The 19,537-nt window shown below is 42.5% G+C and overlaps 1 protein-coding gene across 3 annotated transcripts in view; it reads right to left on the bottom strand.

Annotated features, from left to right (window-relative positions):
- Window positions 1–19,537, bottom strand: part of LOC118832004 (myosin phosphatase Rho interacting protein) — a 230,906-nt gene that overhangs the window by 34,618 nt on the left and 176,751 nt on the right. For all 3 annotated transcript variants that reach the window (XM_036739487.1, XM_036739501.1, XM_036739493.1), the window contains exons 8-14: window positions 15,221–15,362; window positions 14,137–14,259; window positions 11,756–11,812; window positions 9,561–9,629; window positions 8,687–8,776; window positions 4,966–5,075; window positions 684–1,257 (exon numbers count right to left, since the gene is read on the bottom strand). In XM_036739487.1, the coding sequence (XP_036595382.1) occupies window positions 684–1,257; window positions 4,966–5,075; window positions 8,687–8,776; window positions 9,561–9,629; window positions 11,756–11,812; window positions 14,137–14,259; window positions 15,221–15,362 (1,165 nt within the window). The remainder of the gene's footprint in view (window positions 1–683; window positions 1,258–4,965; window positions 5,076–8,686; window positions 8,777–9,560; window positions 9,630–11,755; window positions 11,813–14,136; window positions 14,260–15,220; window positions 15,363–19,537) is intronic.

Below are 19,537 nucleotides of genomic sequence, written 5' to 3'. Positions count from 1 at the left end.
TAAAATTAACCCTATCCCTTTGGGAAAATCAAAAGGAAACCTTTTAAATAGGGCATTTTACTAGACTACCAAATGGCACCATTGCCTTCCCATCTTGGAGAAAGCCAATTCCTAGTAGTGGCTACAAGATGGATTGAAAATGGTTTTCCACTTGGTTTTCCAAACCAAAGTAAAACAAAGCAAACCACACCCACACTGATAAACAAGGGAAATTATGGGCCCTGTGTCACATGACCCAGTGGGCAGTATTCTTTTCTAGGACAATGTAGCCCAAGGTGTTCCCTAGGACAAAAGGGAAAAGTTATCCCAGTGTCCAGTCTCTAGAAAGAGGCCCTTCTGAGCATGATGGAAAATGCTATCTCCATTCCAGAGAAAGAATTAGGAGTGTGAATGCACATTTGCTCACTCTCTGTTTTGTTTTGTTTCTTCTTTCTCATGGTTCATTCCATTGGCTATGATTCTTCTTTGCAACATGACTAATGTGAAAATATGTTTAATGTGAATGTATATGTAGAGCCTATATCAGATTGCATGCCATCTTGTGGAGGGGGAGAGGAGGGAGAAGGGGGAGGGGGAGAAAATTTGGAACTCAAAAGCTTGTAGAACTGAACGCTGTACACTAAAAACAAATAAATTTAAAAAAAAAAAGGCCCTTCCCTCTCTTTCGCCCCGACAAAGATTACCTCCTTCTCCAACAGGGAGGTCAGCTCCTGTGTGGGGAGCCGGTCACCGCTATCTTCTGAAGACAGATGTAAAGGGGCGATGGGCACTTGTTTTTCCTCACGAAGAGGGGTAGTCTCCACCTGATGCCACCGTTGCTCAATCTCCACATGCACATTCTGCGGCTTCAGCTCTGTGGCCACGGGTAACACCGGACTCCTGTCCACCTCCATCCGTAAGATAGTGTCATCCGCACCTGGCCCATCAACAGAATCGATCATCTCGAAGCGTTTACGCCGCTCTTCTCTCCGCCGTGCACGCTCCTTCTCCAGGTCCGTTAGGTCCATTTCTGAACTCCCAGGCTCTCGTGTCTTAGAGGATTCTGTGGCGTTGGCCCTTTCCTGAGCCAGGGCTTGCTGGATAGGGCGAAACTCAGCCCAGTCAAAGGTTTTAGAACGTCCCTCTCGCCTCCTTTCCCGCGCACGACTCCTTTTCTGCTCAGGATCCAACTCAGCTTGGTCCACATCCTGTTTCTCACTTGGCTTTGGGCAGGTCTCAAAGGAAGGGCTGGTTTTATTCTTCTCTTCTGGCAATGAGCTATTTGAAACAAAACACAAGGAAAGTAGAAGTCAGTCGTGGCTCTCAGGTTGCCAACTGTCCTCACTACTCCTCATGCTCTAGGTGCTAAAGTTAAAGATGCTGCTATATTTAAGTGGCAAGCAAAATTACTCAGCCTAAGGCACTTTCACTATTTCTTACTCCCACTACAGTTCCAGATGTTTAGGTTAGAAAATAATAATTAAAAAAACCCCTCCTGTTTCAGCAATTTCAGTTACTTCATGATCACCCAAACCTGATCCTGGCTGTGGAAAAACGGGTAAAAGTTGACCTATGTTCTCCCTTGCTATTTAGAAACACATATGAAGTGTCCCTTCAAAGAAACAAGTACAGGGAGGAGAAGCAATTGTAATTATGAAAAAGGCAAATCTCGAAGTTCAACTGGGACAGATCAAAGAACAGGTCACAGCAAATAACCAAGTGTAATTCCTGACTTAGTCTTTCCACAGCGGAGTTGAAACAGCCCTTGTACTCTGTTAAGATGCAGTTTCATTAAAGGTGATGTTAACTATTTTCAGTGGCAGACAGAACACAAGAAAACAAGATTAAGTGCCAGGGTAGAAGAGAGATACAAAGAACATTTACCTATTCTTAAGGATCAAGCCAAAGTGGAGACAAAGTTAAGTTACAGAGATGCTTAAGAGGCTAGCTACCTAACTTGTATGAGGCAATTTAAGTACTGTCCTACCCAAAGGCCTGGGGGGTAGGGGTAGGGGAAGGAGAGGAGGGAAGACAACTGAAATGTTTAGGCCACATCCAACTATCAAACTGCATAAATTTTATTTAAGAAGGAAAACCAAGATGTTTTTTGTTGCAATGGACACTTGATTTCTTATTTTCTGCAGGTGACACCACAATGGCCTAGTGCATATTGCAATCAGTGTCCCCTGGCTTCAGGAAAGGCCAAAGAGTATCCTAATGCAATTATATTTTTAGCATCTGGCACTGTGGGCTTTTTGCTGTCTCTTCAGCCTGACTCTTAAAGAAGCCTATTTTTGAACAATCAAGGCACATGGAAAATATGGAAAATGAAGGATACTCTTCTTAAGTATAAAGAGTTCACAGGTAGATGCATTAATTTATAGAAATCCCCATGACTCTAGCCTACTTGGGATGAGTTCTGGACTGACCTGAATTAGTTCAGTATTCCACCCTACTTGGTCATGGAATAATATTTGGGAAGGCCCAAGAAAATGACTTATACCCAGTAAGAGATCCTCTAGGATCAGATGACACCATCTAGTCCTACAAAGACTATAAAGTTACAAGCTATGAAGAGATAATGAGTAGGTCCCTGAAATTTCTCATAGAAATTCTCCCATAATTATATTCACAGAGGACACCATACTATCACAGCAGCTAAGTAGCAAAGAAAATTTTTTTGAAGTTTCTAAGTTAAGAGGAAAAAATTAAAATATTATACTTGTAGATTAAATGGCTAGGCTAATAAAGGCCTTTACATAGAACTCATGCATACCAACCTTGTACTATTCAGAATTAGCCCAGTAGAAAAGATAACTCAGAAGAATACAATTAGTATAGAATAATATTACCCTGTAGAGGGAGACAAAAGATATGCTGTCCATGCTCTTTAAAAGCCCCTCAAAAGGCAAAGCTGCCCAGAGTTAGCCACACCCTTTTAACTATCTACGCCTTAAATCTTTGCATCTCCCTACCAAGTTTTTACATGGACATAGTGAGGGGATATGGATAAAATCCTTTGCAAACAAAAATTCCAGATAACTCTACATTAGCCTTCCCAGGGTCCTAGATATAATGAAAGCCACTGGTCCTCAGGCTCCACCCTTTCCAATCTATCCCACAGACAATTCCTAAAACACAACTCTGATGAAACCATATCCCTGCTCAAAAACACTGATGGGCTCCCTAAAAGCTACCAAACCAAGGCCAAATTTCTCAGCATCATGTTAGACTAGGAAAAGTACACTGCTACACTTTCAGTCTACTGCATACACTCAAATATTTACACAATTCCTGTAGGATCCTACCCCCAAAAGCCATCACAGCTGGATTTTTATGTTGGCAGTCTTGGCAAAGAAGCCAAACTAACTGCTTCCTCAGGCCTGGCTTAATAAATGCTCACTAACTGTTTAACATTGATGAGAATGGCAATCCTGCTGGTGCTGAGCAATAATGAGTAAAAGTGTTGTTTTTATAAAACCTTTTTTTCTAACATCTAGCTTCCCAGAGATCCCCATCTATTTCAGAATCCAATCACTGCAAATGCAACCAAGCCAAAAAAAAAAAAGTCATTAATTGAGGGAGTCCAAGAGATACACAGATCTAACATCATAGACCCAGCACAGTCCATCGTTTTCAGGTCAATGAAATGATAGAAATGATGCTGATTGATGTGTTAAAAAATGATTAACTGCTTAAAAAAAAACCCTCACATTTCCCCTCTCTACTCCTCCCTGATCTAAAGGGTTTTTTGGCTAGATAAGAGAGGCAGCTAAAGGGGTTATGAGAAGGGACTTTTCTTTGTGGGGGATGGGGTAAGAGGAGAAAATACTATGAACAAGGGGACTAGTTAGGTGTCCCCTTCAAAGCTGTAGGCTCACACTCTGAATATTCCAAGTTTGAATACTTAAGCTTATAGTCTGCTTCCAAATTTCCCACCAGAAAAGGATGTCTAAGGATAAATTTTAAATGCTGATATTTTAAAAAATGTCAATTATGGTTTCTGTCATTGCCCCTATCTTTAGACCTATTTGCATCATAAGATATCTATATGAGAGATGGATCTAGAATCACAACTGGTACATCAGTGATAGAGGTGTAGGGGTGTGTGTGTGTGTGTGTATGTGTATACACACATATATCTCCTAGATATCTAGGTAGATATGTATATATATGTGTGTATATATATATACATATGTATGTATATATATAGATGTGTATATGTGTGTGTGTGTGTATGCCAATGAATCACGTTTTTCTGTCTCCTTCTTCCCCCTTTCTCACCTCCCACCTTTTTAAAAAGGGAAATTGCAGGGCTTTTGACCTGAAATGCAGGAGAGGGAAGACATGCAGTGAATCATGAGATATACAAACCACAAAATGTTAAAACAGGAGAGAACACAGTTTTCCAACCTGGGCTTCAGCACCGAGAGATTCAAATAGACGTTTTTCCTGGTTGCATGAAAATTAAGAGATTCAGGAATGAGGAGAAGAGAGAATTCTAAGAGAAAGAAACTCTAAGGTGTTCTACTGGAGGCCAGAAAACGTTCTGCCTTTGGTTCAATCACATTGCAATAGCCAAAGAGAATCATCTCCTTTCTTTCCTGATGTGGGAGAAAGATGTAAACAGACTTACAGCTAGCAATCCAGCTGACAGTATGAATACCACCTTCAACCAAATGAAGTGCTAGAAAATCAAATTAAGAACCCCTTAAATAGTTAAAAAAAATACTAGCCTTAAATATTTAACTGGATGCAGAGAGACCATGCAGCCCAACATGGGAAATGACCAATAAGAGAGTATGAAAGAAAGAGAGGAGGGAAAGCCATGTTTGTTTGAGTTTGGCAACGAAGTAGCCCAGCCACCCTCCTCACCCCTGGGGGGGGGGGGGGGGAAGATGAAGAAAGAGAGGAGAGAGGAAGCTAAATGGGAAGAGAGCAGAAGAATCCCTAAAAGAGTCCTGGGGATATTTTTAATATACTTACCTAGTGACATCTGGGGCAGTGGTTGGGTGTACATGTTTCATGATGGTCTGGATCCAATTCCGTCGAATTCCAGAAGTCATGGCAGAAAGAGTGAACTCTCCTTCTTTTGTCTAGATAGAACACAAAAAATAATCAATGATGACAGTGTAAAGATGCATCAGAATGTTGCTCAAGATTCTGTCTTCCCTTCTCTAAGGGAATCACTTGAAATGGATTTGGACAATTGTAGTCAAGGTCTAAAAGGAGACTTTACCAATAAGCCTGGTAGTCCCAGACCTTTAAATGTAGTCTGTCTTGGAGACCATCTTCAAAATACATCTACATCATGGCCATGACCAATATATATTTTTAAATGCGACCAGCCTTTATAGCCTTCTGTTTAACTAAACAAGAGTGAGCATATGGTTGGATAGGATTAGGTTGTCATCTGGCTCCATCAGAGCACAGGCAGCATCTGTCAAAAAGTACTTCATTAGGAAAATCCTAAGGACTGTTCTGACCATATCAGCCCCTTGCTCAAAAAAAATTTTCAAGCTCTCAATTGCCTACAAGAGAAAATAGAACCTTTACCATGGCATCTATCTGTGAGCTGGCTCTAAGCTATCTTTCTATCATTGCTCCCCTTCATGTAGTCTGCTTCTGAGTCAGTCTGAATGAAGCTGCTTCCCTTCCCATTTGGTCCTGGACTCTTCTTCCTCCTCTGGGAATTCGGTCCATAAGGCTATTCATAAACACCCACTCCCTGCTCCCACCCCCCAACCTATTCTAACCTCTTCTCTTACTCCTCATGCCCCTGCTGAAATCCTCTTTTTTCTAAGCAGAGCTCAGGTCTCACATCTTCCATGAATGAAGCCTTCCCAGAGGAAAATAACTTCTCCCCCCTCAGATTTTTCATAGCACATGGCTGGATCTCTCCTTTTCCCCACATGGGCTCTAGCTTTTACCACACTTCTTCTGTTTACAAGTTGGATCCACCTCTCTTCCCCCTCTCCATTACAACAAAAATTCTCTGAAAGCAGACATTGTTTTTTCTCTTCAGTAATGCCAGGGCCTAGCACAGTGTTCTCGTTCACCAGGGAAGCATTCAGTGCCCACCGTGGACTAGGCACCAGGGACAGAAAGATAAGAATGAACCAGTCTCTGTCCTCAAGGAGTTTACATTCTATTGGAGTGAAACAATATGTACGTAGAAAACTAAACAAAAAGCATATTCAAAGTGAAAACAAAGAAATTTCCGAACAGTAGTATTAGCAACTGGGGAAAATCGGGAAAGGTTTACCATAGAAGCAATGCTTGAACTGAGTCTTAATAAAGGAAGCTAAGGACTAAAGGAAGAGGGGAAGAGGAGAGTAAATACCAGGCATAGGGATTAGAGATGTACTGTTGTGTATGAGGTACAGGGAACAGGCCATCAGCGTAGGAACACAGGGCGAGTAAAGGAGTTAAGGTACAAAAAGCCTAGAAAGGCAGGCTGGAGTCCAACAGGGAAGGATTTAAATACCAAAAAGGAGCTTCTTAAGCAAAGGCCATCAGACCTGAGCTTTGGACACAGGAAGCCAACACAAAATCAATGTTTAATAATGTTCATGGAACTGAAGTGGATTTATCCTTTCCTGATTCCTCACCTTTATGTTCTTATTCTAATCCAAATGATATGCTTTAAAAAGGGATAAAAATAAAGACTTTAACCTTCCAGTCCACCTGGAAAACTGGCTAATGGGAAAATAATAGAATGATTGTTGTGAGATGGATACAAAAGCAGACAAAGGCCATTGATGTAAATGCTAAATCCAGTTTGGCAAGTACAACAAAGCCAAAGTTGGAAAATCATCTCATCAGTTGCTATGTTGAGTCTCCTACTCACTAAAAGAGAGAGGTCAAGACATTAGCTATTTCTCCCTCCTCCTAAAGGAAAATACAAATCTGGTCTATAATTGACATGGCCAAACTTATCTTGCTGTCTTATCAAGTTTCTCCTGATGGAATTCATTTTAAAATTTGCTGTTCCTCCTGTCACTTTTTTCTATTTATAGAAGATGATAGTAAAAACTCAGTACTTCCTCAATCTCCCTACAATATCGACACTGTTGAGCATCACCTTAAACATCTCTTCTTGCTTCCCTGTCCTGATTTTCCTGCTGCTGCCTTTCTAAATGCCTTTTCCCCCCTTTTCTCACCTTCTAAATGAGTGTTCCTTATGATTCTGTCCTCAATCCTCTTTTCACTTTTCCATATTCTCACTGGGTGACATTTGTTCTCTATTCCAACAGCTTCAAATATCAAAAAATCTATTCAAATTCCCAAATCCTTTCACTCTCTCTTCCCTTCAACATGGTTCCCCAAGCTCCAGACCTATATTTCCTAGTTCCCCAAGCTCCAGACCTATATTTCCAGAACTGTCTTACCCACTAGACTTTTCTACCAGGACATCCTGACAAGCCCCTCAAATTCATTATGTTCTATTAATGATACCACCATTCTCCCTATGATCACAACCTGAAATATTACTTACTTTTCACATGGGGAATAAAACAGAGGGAAGAGATAGCTGCTAAGATCTCTCAATTCTTTATCTGAAGTGTCTCTTAGACCCTCCCCCACCTTTCCATTCACACTATTACAGCCATAGTTCAAATTTTATTACACTTCTAATATGGACTATTGCAATAATCTCGCAAGTCTTTTCCCCACATTTTAGTCCATGTTACATATGACTATTCTCTTAATCTCCCTAAAGTACAGCTATGACCATCACTTCCCTGTTTAAAAAATTTTAATAACACATCATGCATAAAATCCAATCTCATTAAGCTTGGCATTCAAGGACTGCGATCTGGTTCCAACTTTCCTTTACACTCCTTTTCATACACCTAAACTGCACTAACTTACTATAACCCAAATAAATTTTGTGCTTATGCTCTGGCTTTACTACTTAAAGATGATTACCTCTGCTTAAAATGCTCCACCTCTATGTTCACCACTAACAGAATCGAACATCTTCTATGAGCCCTTCCCTGATCACGCCAGCCAGAAGCGAGCTGTTCTGTGATCAGTGGCTCTCAACCATTTCACCTCAGATCCTCATGTTCCTTCCAAAAGATCCTCACCAGGATTTCCATGCTTTTAAGAACAGGAAATACAGGAATAGCTATTCTTTGTTCAGATTAGAACTGGAGGGAATAACAGAAAAGGGATAACTGGAGGATAATGGAAAGTAACAGAAGCAGTGAAGGCAGTGATAAAGACCTATGACAACAGAGATCACTGATTGGAAGGCGTCAGATTTTTCTCCATAATTCTCACTATGGGAAGAGTCACCAAGACAAACGGGGCCAGAAGAATCTCCCCTTAAAGAAGTTCAGTATTTCACAGAAAGATGAATTATCCTGAGAATAGGAATGTACTTGATTTTTTGAAACTAGCTGCTGACTAGGTAGATGGCAGTGGTCCATTTAACAGAAAATCTTCCACATTCTGTCTCATCCCATCTCTTATCTCTAACAACCGTGCAGTTGGTGGGCACAGTAACTCGAGAGTCAGAAGGCCCTGGGTTCCGATCCCACTTCACTCAACAGCTGTGTCCCTCAGATTCTCTATACCTCCATCTCCTCCTATATGAGATGAGGGTGTGGACTTGAGGACGTGTGAGGGCCCTTTCCTCTGAATGGTTCTGAATCTGTGATCCTAACAGCTCGTGAGTTCTGGCCTATGTTCTGCTTACATGGATCTGGAAGCCGTAGTTTCTCTGGACTGGATATTCAGTGACATTGCAGCAGGTAGACAGGTCTATTTCACCATCCAAATCAGCCGCCTGGAAAGAAAAGAAAGAATCATAATGGGCATTGCTTACATCAGTGAGGTTTATTTAAAATAGTGTGGGCTTTCCCCTCCAAACTTAAGGGAAAAGTCCACATCAAGAGCCATTTCTATCATCACCCCATTTGGAGTTGTTTTTTTTTTTTTGCTGGCAAAGATAATGGGGTGATTTGCCATTTCCTTCTCCAGCTCATTTTACTGATGATAAAACTTATACAAACAGGGTTAAGAGACTTACTCAGGGTCGCACAGGTAGTAAGTGTCTGAGACCAGATTTGAACTCAGGAAGAGGGATCTTCCTGACTCCTTACCTAGCCCTCTATCAACTCCATTGCCTAGCTGCCCTGTTTATCCAAGTACCAATAGGAAATACCAAACTCTTTTTTCTTGGAGTTCGGCATGCTGAAACTATTTCATCATAAAGAAAACACAGTGGACCATTCATCCTGAGCTTTTCACCTGACATTTTCCAAAGAACAGAGGGGTGAGCTACATTGCACACATATCTCCCTTAGGTGGAGTCTTCTAAAAGCTAAACATCAGAGGCAGGAAAACATTTAACAAGAACATCAAAAGTAGATCTCATTGAAGCAAAGTTTCCCAACAGGATCTTGACTAGGAAACACAATACAAAATAACACTAGCACCGTTAAATCAACAAAGGAAGGAACCTGGGGCAAGAAAAAAGCAGAATTGCTGGGAGCTGGACACCCCTGGATCTATTCAGTCTGAATTCACTCAGTCAACTCTAGCACAAAGGTGCAACAGGAGATGCTCACCTCCTCAGCTACCGAATCCCTGTAGTATCTCAGGCTCTGATCCGCCAGGACAAACCAGTGTTTCTTCCACTAAGAAAAAAAAAATTAAAAAAAAGATACATGAATGCTTTTTCAGGACTCTAATTCTGCCTGTCTATTTGCAGCTGGGAAAGTATAATCTCTGGAATACCTCCCATGAGCACAGGTAAAGCGAATGACGCTTCGGCCCCTCCCAGTGACCGGTGGAACACAGAGGACTCTGCTTAGGCTCCAAGCAGCCATGCATTTATGTCGGGACAACTCGTGAAGCTGTAGCTTCTCCAGTGAAAAGCCAACCCAGAAAGCCAAGAGCTGGGCTTCTAGCAGCAGGCCTCTCTCCATACTCCACAGCGTTGGGTGCTTGGTGAACACAGCCCACTCGCTTTGCTGCCCTCAATCGATTTCCTATCAGAAGCCTCATAATTAGGGCTTCCTACCAACGGAGCCTGAGATGAGTGAGAGGTGGTCCTGAGCGGTCAAACTGAGCTGTACCTGGCTGGCTAACGAGATGGGCACCTGTTTTGTTGTGGGTTTTTTTTTTCCCCGCCTGCAGCCAATAGCAGCAAACTAACCATCTAAGTTCCCAAGTCTTCACTGTGAGTAGCAATGAGGGAAACTCGGATCTTCAGGCAAAACCAAGGGAATTGAATATGGAGGAGAAAGAGAAAAGAGCGAGATGATCTTTGAGAAGAGTCATTCGGGAAACAAGAAGCAGATTCTGGGGCTGGTGGGAACCTTCAGAGCACCTTTTGGTGGAAGGTTACTTGGTGGATCCCGGGTCACTAAAGCTCGCCCTTCTCCCCACCACCCGGGGAGGCCACTGCAAGGACGTGTACGGAAAGCAGAGGCTGGGTAATTGCCACAGGCGGTAACACAAGCTCCTCTTCGGGTCAGTAGTTCCTGCAGAGGCTTACGGGTTTGAATGGAGTGGTGGTGGTGGTGGTGGTGGTAGTAGAAGTAGTAGCAACAACAACACTGATCAAAGCAGTAACAGCATTTGTATAGAGCTCTAAGGTTTGCAAAGCGCTTTACAAATGTTACTTCATTTTATCTGCACAATGACCCCGGCAAGGAGGTGCTAATACAGAGGAGGGAACTGAACTGGGACAGATGGTGGTTAGGTGACTTTCCCAGGGTCACACAGCTAGTAAGTCTTCCTGACTCCAGGCCCAGAGCTCCATCCGTGGCACCACCCAACTTTACTCCTCTAGGACGGGGCTGAGCTTGACGCAGAGGGAAGGAGAGAACACGTCCAGCTAGCAGCTCCATTAGAACCCTAATGCAATCATTTTCACTGCATCTTTCTCCATCTGGCATTGAAGCTGCTCAGGAGCGTTCTCCACTCCATTGGGAGAGAGTCAGACGGCAGCGGTGCCTTCAGCCTCGCTCCAAGAGCCTAATGAAAAGCTGAGGCAACGAAGTTAACCCAACGATACAAGGCTTCACTATGAACACCAGGGTTCTCAATAATGTGGGGATTTGTTTTGCTGGACTAAGATAATACGTATTAAAGGATTTAAAAAAAAATTAGTCAATGAGGGGGAAGGGTAGTGGGAAAGACAGATTAAAAGGCTGCTCATGGGGCAGCTAGGTGGCGCAGTGAGTAGAGCACCAGCCTTGGAGTCAGGAGGACCTGAGTTCAAATCCGGCCTCAGACACTTGACACATGTACTAGCTGTGTGACCTTGGGCAAGTCACTTAACCTCAATTGCCCTGCCAAACCTCTCCCCCTCAAAAAAAGAAAAAAAAGCTGCTCAGAGGCAAGTGGAATACAATGCCTTAAAATGCAGCCCTGGGGCCAGGGCCCTTATTTCTGGGAGCAGATGGGACAGACAAGTCTGGGCATCCTACAGGAAGCAGCTACCTGGGGAAAAATACATGTATGCATGCGTGTGTGTGCGCGCGTTTCGCGCGCATGTGTGTGTGTGTGTGTGTGTATACATATATATATACATGTATACACACACACACACACACACACACAAACCCCCTGCAAGTTTCTGCCTAAGAGTAGTTGGCATAGACCCCTTCCCTCTGAGGTTCCCAGTTAAATAGATTAAGTAGTAAAAATACTCAATTAAACCAGGAAGTTTGGGGACGGAGAAAGAAGATACTGATGCTTCCTTAATAGATCCATGCTCTGACTCAACTCAGGGCCAAGCAGGAACTAAACTCACCTGGCCATCCTCATACTGCTTGGTCAGCCAGCCTTTCTTGAAGTTCAGCAGGTCAGGCTATGAAGAGGAATGGAAAAGAATCACAGGACAGCATTAAGGGATTGCATCACTTGCAAGAAGGCAAATGCTAGGAGTCACCAGGTGACAAGCATCTCTTCCTGTTGGGAGGATGCTGAGGAAATGAATGTTCTGTTCTGTGTAACCGTACTGCCACGTTGCTTTCCATTCCATAATGAGATGTTAGACAAGATCCTCAGAAAAGAGGGTCAAGGGTAGAAGTGGCCTCGTTCATCACCTCCAGTTCTTTGTATACGCAGCAGCAGCAGCAGAGGTGAGTAGCTCTGACTGCTCCTCACGAGAGTACAGAATCACTTCCTCCCAAGTGAGACCCCCTACACGCTGGGTTGGGGTGGCGGGGTTGAGGGGGAGATCCCGGGACAAAAAAATTTGTTCTTTAATGTGAACTCTGTGAGGGTGGCAAAGAGTCACAAAAGCCCAGATTAAAGGAGAAAGTGATCCCCTTTCAGCTGGAAAGAGGAAATACCCCTGGTGGGGACAGAGAAGAGAACCTGTCGTCTCCAACAGAAGGGGTAGTGACAGTGCTGACTTTCCAAGCAAAACTCATTACTTAACGATAGCAGTGACCTTCCTAGAATGACCTTGTGGCTGTCTGACCAATTAAGATCGCTTCTTACTTACTTGCTTCCCTACAAACTAGGAATAGGTCCCATAGTTGGAAAAAGCAGAACTAAGTGATGGGAGTAATTAATTGTTCCAGCCTTTTTTTTTTTCTTGAATGTCTGTCATGTAACAGACAAAATCCTGGTGCTCCTAGGACTTTCACACAGATCTAAGAAGATAGGATTCAAGCACCTAAAAGAGTCCTTGTCTTTCCTTATTTCTTCCACTTTATTTGGACTTTGGCATATACTAATTCTCATCTGATTAGGGTTAAGGAAAAGAACGGAATATGTGAGAATCCTGCCTTACAGTTCTGGCCTCCTCCCTGCCATGTACAGGCCCCTTCTGACCAAGGTAGGAACCTTCCTCTACTCCGAGTCCAGCATACTTATTCTGTCTATGGATTCTTCACAAGCACTAAGACCCCAACCTCCACTGTCAGGAATTGGATGTTGATACTTTTCACTGAAACTGTTAGGACAGGTTAGAGAGGCCAAGGAAGGATTTGTTCTCTGGAAATCACAAAGCAAGAGACAGTATGAGAACTTGCTGAAGTCGTCTTCCTACTTCAAACTCGAGAGTCAAAATGAAAGGTAAAAACCAAAGCTCCCACTCTCCGGCTCCATTTCTATATGCACTTAGTTTATCCCATCACAAGAGCAAAGATTCTAAATAAATATCCTGAAGTAACTAGAACTGAGATGAGAATAATGGAGAAAACAGCCCTTGATTGGTAGAAGCTGAGACACTCATGTCAGATGTACCATTCCATGAATTCAAGAATCTAAGTACTGGTCAAAAAAAAAAAAAAAATAGAGCAGAGGTCTCAGAATGATTGGTCCCTGTTTTGAGAAATTAGTTTTCTTCTCCAACCCAATGCTTGGCCATTCCTTCCTGTTTTACCCTGAAACCATAGTGATCAGAGACCTTGACTAGATCAAGACTATCCACTTTTAATATCAAGCAGAGGAGAGAATTACCTGGGGATAGGCAAGATATATAGCACAATGAAACAAAAGTTTCACTAAGAAATTATAGAGAATGCCTATGAACTACCCAAAGCATGGATCTGGCTTGTGCCCTCAAGTGGGACTCACTCTAGAAAGACAAGAAAGTCATTTTCTAAGAAACAAAATCCAAGAAAAAAAAAGTCGATACTGCCTAAAAATGATTTTTAAAAAAGCTGAACATTAAAGGAAGACAGACAGAGAAGCCAAGGTCCTCTGGAGATGACCTGAATGCCCAGAGTCTTGATTTTATTCAGCCACTCTTTATGGCATAGCTGGCCCACATCTACAGGGAAAATTTTCCCAGAGATCCTCATTAGGTTGTTCCTGAGGCCTCCTCTGCCTTTTTGTGGGCACAGAAAAAGAGAGGGATTGGAGAAGTAGTGTTTCAAGTCTCCTAAAGACTAGAGAAAAGTAAAAAAAAAAAAATAGAGGGTGTGAGGGGTGAAGGTGGGAATGGTTTTGTTTCAATTTACCCCAAACAGAGCCCTGGTGTACAATCAGTACAGACATGAAAGCACATGTACACACAAGGTGCCAGGGCATGGAGAGAAGATGTCAGGCCCTAAAAATGAGAATAAATAGAAAAGGAATAATTGTGAACAGAAACAGAGGGGACCTTGTTCCTTGAAATCTCAGTTCCGTGTTGCCCGGTCCTGTGGAATGTAGAAGGCCAGGACAAACTGGGCTCACCGTCATGGAGGACTCTGTGGACCTTCTATCCAGTGACTTGGCTCTTCGGTGCGGAGACAGGGGAGAAGCAGAAACATCTGGGATGGAGCCGACGGTGGAGGTGATAGCTTCTGTGGTAGAGTCCTGTGGCAGAGAGCAGCCTCCAGTCAGTATAACCCAAACTCCTAAGGAAGCTGTAGAGTCGGGCTGAAGACCTTGAGGACAACCCTTGAAATCATTTATAAAGCCTCTGCTTAAGATGAAGTCAATGAAACAAAGAAGGAATTTTCATCAGAAGATTATAGGCTTCTCAAGCATGAAAGGGGGGGGGATGAGGACACCCAACTGCCCCTCCTATATGACCTTAGGTGGCTGTGGTTCTGAAACACCTGCAGAAGCCAACTTAGGTCATTTTAGGCAAGACTTCTCACTGAGATGTGTCAAGCATTGCTTTTCTTGAACCTCTTTTCTAGACCATATATACCCTTCTCTAATCTCCCCACACCCACCAATTCTCACATCAAGGACTTCCCAGATTCACAGAAAGAACATAACTATCTCACGGTAGTAGGAAAATGTGAAAATAAGTAGAAAATTTCAGAGTCAGCTCAAGTTCTTTGTGGTTCACATTCATGTCAACATGGTTAACAGAGGAAGAAGAAGAAAGATATGGGAGAAGTAGAAATGAGGGCTTTGGAAGACACCAGCTAGAAAACGTATTCTCATCTCCCTTTTCTTTATATCTTACAGAAAATACAGGAATGCCTCAGGTAAGGTGACAGCTGCCACTCTGGATAAGTAAAATTAGTAGGCGGATGGCCTTATAAAAGGAGAAACAAGGAGGGAGACTGTAGAAAGCAACTCTCAAAGAAGACAGGAAAGAGGCATTTCATCCAACCTCATCATTGGTGATTAGTCAGTATCAAGAAGAAAGATGTTTAGCACAAGTTTTTGAGATACCATCTGGATCTGTATATTAAGCATCTAGCCCTGGGTGCAGTCATCAGAGGTTGCTTTTAGCCAGTTAGGAGGCATATAAAGTCTCACCGCTTTACACAGCTTGCCTGGCACCAGTGATGGCTAGCCAGAGACTAAGGGGGCTTACCCGCTTCCTGGGGAAAACTCTCTTCTCACTTCGGCCCTGGCGAGTGTCGCTAGACAGCATGGGGCCAGCTGACATGTTGGTCTCCATGTGCTCAGCCTTCTCAATATCCAAGGCCTCAAATTTTTCAATTACCTGGGACCTCCTGTAAAATAGACAGGACATAGAAGCTGCTGAATGGAAGAGGAGAAATTCATATATTGGCCAAGAGCACCCTTGGTGGGTTCATTCAGAAGCTCACAATTCTTATAAAAGTGGGACTCTGAATATCTGTTCAACCCTTAGCTCTATGATGCTCACCCCGTTCCCACTGTACTTTGTGTGTAAAAAGTAGAGGGAGCAGAAGACAAAGAAAAAGGGATGAAGAGAGCTTATTAAACTTGGCTCTGAGAAAGAATCTCACACACATTTAAATGTTTCATTTTTGGATCAAGGAGAATTAAATGAATACCACAGTAGCCTGTTGTACATAAAACACTTTCTTAGGTTGTGAACCCCTGCACCTTTCTTATTGCATCAAAACAAACCTGAACATTTCCCCCTTTTTCATCATGGAAAATCCTCGCCCTTCTTAGTACATGTTCAGGTTTGTCTGAAGCGTGAAGAGACAGTTCTGAGCCCCTGCATATTGCCCCACGATTCTTTCCCCCACATCCTCTTTTTGAACAAATGGGCCGGTGTGTTTGCTTACATGTGCCAGCGCACATGTATACACACACACAGAGAGGCACGTGCACATACATTTTCACATGTATACAATCAAAAGGTAACCACCACCTTGCAGCAGGAAGGAAAAGATTCAGTTCCCAATATTATTCATCATTTGATCATGACACTGGCTCAGCCTCCTGTTGTTCTTGGTTTAGCAAGAAAAAGGCCCATGAATTAACATTGTTTTTGCCAAACAGTAAAAAGGATCAAAACCAAATTAAAATAAAAACAAGCAAGTTGATTTCATGGGAGAGGGCTGGATGCGCCATCAAGTTGTCTACTGCTGGAGACTGAGATGAGATGGGAGCGAAGCAGGTGGAGTAAAGGCGGATAACGTCACACAGCGACACAGCAGGAGGAGGTGGAGAGGAACAAGACCTGAAAGAAAACAAGGCTGGAAAATGAATGAATAGAAAAGATTTTTTTTTAAAAAGCAACAACAAATCAAACTTATTCAAAGAATTCAAGACACAAAAATCAAAGCTCATCATTGAAAAAGGGGGAAAATTAACAAATCACAGCTCTAAGAGGTTAATTCCACTGGCTGAAGGGGCTAAGGGGCTCCTGAAGAAACTAATCAGCAATTCTCTAAGCTTTTCTATAGCTTCCTCTGACAGTCATGGGAGCTGGAATTCTCTAGGAATAGCTAATTCCACCTCCCTCCCCAAATACATCACCCTTTCAATGTCACATCAGAGGAGAGAAGCCACAAAAACTATTATGTTGGTAACGGTACATGGGGCTGGTTCTCTCAAGACTCTTCTGGTGTACAGGGTGTTACTCTCAGCCTTGGCCAATTAAAGACTACTTGTCATGTTCCTCCCCACCCCACGACAGTTCACTTGGGCTATTTGGAAGACAAAGGACTAAAAGAATGCTGAGAAGAAGCTAAGACCATTAGGGACAGACTCCAAAATTCTCCTTGATTGGCAGAGTTTTATTACATTCATTATGAACAAGAGACACAGATAGGAACATAGTTGTCTCTAAGCCTTGACTCTAAAGGGTAATAGCACCACAAGCCCCAGATAATTAAAATTCATCCCGGAAATGAAGAAATGAGGGAAGTGGTTGAAATTGAAACAGCCTGAAGAACCAGCTTATCCATGGGAAAGGCTAGAGGCAGACACTTTTAGGATGCTCCATCTGAAGGTTGGAAGAATCACATTATTTCTAGGGATACTGAATTGGAGTTTAAAACCTCTGGTTTGCAATCCTGTCTTTAAATCATGCAGCAAAGGCAGAGTGATGAGGAAGAGAGACACAGCAAGCCAAACCATAATGCAAATCATTTTACGTCTTTTAATGACGTCTTGACAGGACTCTAAGTAAGGCATCTACAATATCCTGAATTCTTTTAGTGAGATGCTAATAAATCAGGATGCATTCAAAGGATTTTGCATTTGGTTTTCCCCTTCCAAGAATACTTTGCCCTACAGACATTAGAGTTACAGGAAATCATTGGATGGTAGCAGGAGAGAGCACTGTCTGTACTACTGTGGATTTCTATAAAGAGGAGGCAAGGGACAGAGTAAACCATCTTAGTAACATCATATTATTATTAACACTTTATTAGTATTATATAATAATATTATTAATAACACTTCAGCTACAATGCCTTTATACATGAGGCATTCTGATGATCTTGAAGACCAAGGTTTTGTTTCATACTTCTTGCACTTCCTGTTCATTGGGAAGTTGCCGATTCTCTTGAAAACAGGTTGATGTTACAACTGACATAATTAATATAACTGTCTATCAACTCCTGCCACAAAGGAGCGCCTACTGCATACTTCACCCAGTGCAGATGAAAATTTACCTGCTCCAATCTCGCTTAGATGTGCAGAGAACATCTGTGTCAGTGGGCTTCTTTTTACAGGCTTGTGCTGGGGGAATCAATACTGATTTTTAAACCCCTTCTCCTATTCTTGTTGCTGCTACTTTCCTATAGTTAAACTTCAGCAAGTGGTTTGCCAAATGGATCAAGCTTTGTGGGCAGGCTTAAGGAATGAGAAGTTTTAAACTCGAGACTAAGCTCACATAAGACTGGTTCTGTAGACCAGCAGCAGGCTTCTCTAGCAGGTTTGTCCCAGCTGCACCACCAAGAAACCACTGTCTGAGAAATCAAGGTGGGGGAAGAAACTGACCAAAATATGGTGGGCTTTTCTAGAACTAGTGAATGTGAATTGGAAAGCAGACGTTATAATCGGGTTTCCTCATGGACAACTGGAAGCTGGTCTTACTCAAAACAAATCAGATCTAACGTATCCAGGGACAAGAAAATGGATCTTTGCAGTTGAGGAGCAGAGTTGGTAAGCATGCTGAATGAAAGCAAAGAGAAAATTCTATCCCGAGTCATTATACAACCACTGAATTCCAAATGAATTATTCTAAAAGCAGCCAAGCCAAGCAGATAAGCACCAAATGTTAATTCTCTGGTATGGCGCTAAACCAGGATTTTGCTAACCCCATTCAAAAACTGCCACACGCAGCCCCCCTGCCCTTAGGAAGCTGAGCTTCTCCAGTACCCTCTCCAGCTCCATCTTTTAGGAGTGTGTTTTTTCTAAAGATATTCCAAGTCTAAAAGAGGAGCTTATTATATCCTGGTTTTGTTCCCAGAGGAATCAGAGTTTCACCTTGAATCCTTTTTCCAGAGAACTGAGCAGAAACCCTCTGGCAAACTCCCCGTGTAGCTACAGAGCAAAAGTGGGTCCATTCTCACTCCCTACCTTGATAAGAACAAGGCCAACTATCCTTGTACCCCTTCATCCAGTGCTTCAGTGACAGATGGAAAAAAAGCACATTGAGAAGGGTGTTCACAATACACAACACAAGAAGTGACCTGCGCCATGAGGCGCTCAGTCTCTAATATAGACCCCTCCTTGGACTCTAGTTTACTTCCAAATATTCAGCATAAGGCAGAACTAAGTAACTGAAGTACCAAAAGAGCTTCCTTACACAAAGCCATTTCACTGGTGAAGAAATTCCATAGCATGGCGACTTCAAGGACAATATTACAATGAGATAATTTTCTGATTTAAAATTTACACTGGTTCTAGATACCCAATCAAATGGGTTAAGGTATGTAAAATGCTCTGCAAGTCTTAAAGTACTATAGAAATAAATACTAACAGTCGAGTTTCTTTATTGTTTCCTCTTTTCAAGACATCTAGCAACCTTCCCTATACACAGTGACTATCCTAGGTTTCTTCAGAAGCATTTTCTTTACAAAGACATTAAGTTGATATGTGACCTTTGGCAAGTCACTTCTCTAAGGTCTCAGTTTCCCCCCTTGTGAAAACGAGGGAGTTGGATGAGAGGATTCCAAGTTCCCGTTCCAATATTCCATGATACTGAAACCAGGTTATCCATGGTTAAAGAGCGAAAAAGCAGTACCCAGAGAACCAAAACACCCCTCTAAATTCTCAACAGGCTATGCCCCCAATCCCTTGACCTTTAAGGAACACCATTAGTCACTGAAGATGTCCATCTAACTATGAATTTTCAGTTTCTGGGCTTCCAGCTGGTGCAAGGGTCTCCTCTGAAAAAGCATTTCATAAGCCCACCAGGTGAGACCACTAACTATTCTTTGGTCAACAGGGAAAAGAA

This window comes from Trichosurus vulpecula, chromosome 1 (genome assembly GCF_011100635.1).
Source record: "Trichosurus vulpecula isolate mTriVul1 chromosome 1, mTriVul1.pri, whole genome shotgun sequence".
Lineage (NCBI taxonomy): Eukaryota > Metazoa > Chordata > Mammalia > Diprotodontia > Phalangeridae > Trichosurus > Trichosurus vulpecula.
The sequence above is the reverse complement of the archived record's forward strand: the minus strand, read 5'-3'. Positions and strand labels throughout refer to the sequence as shown.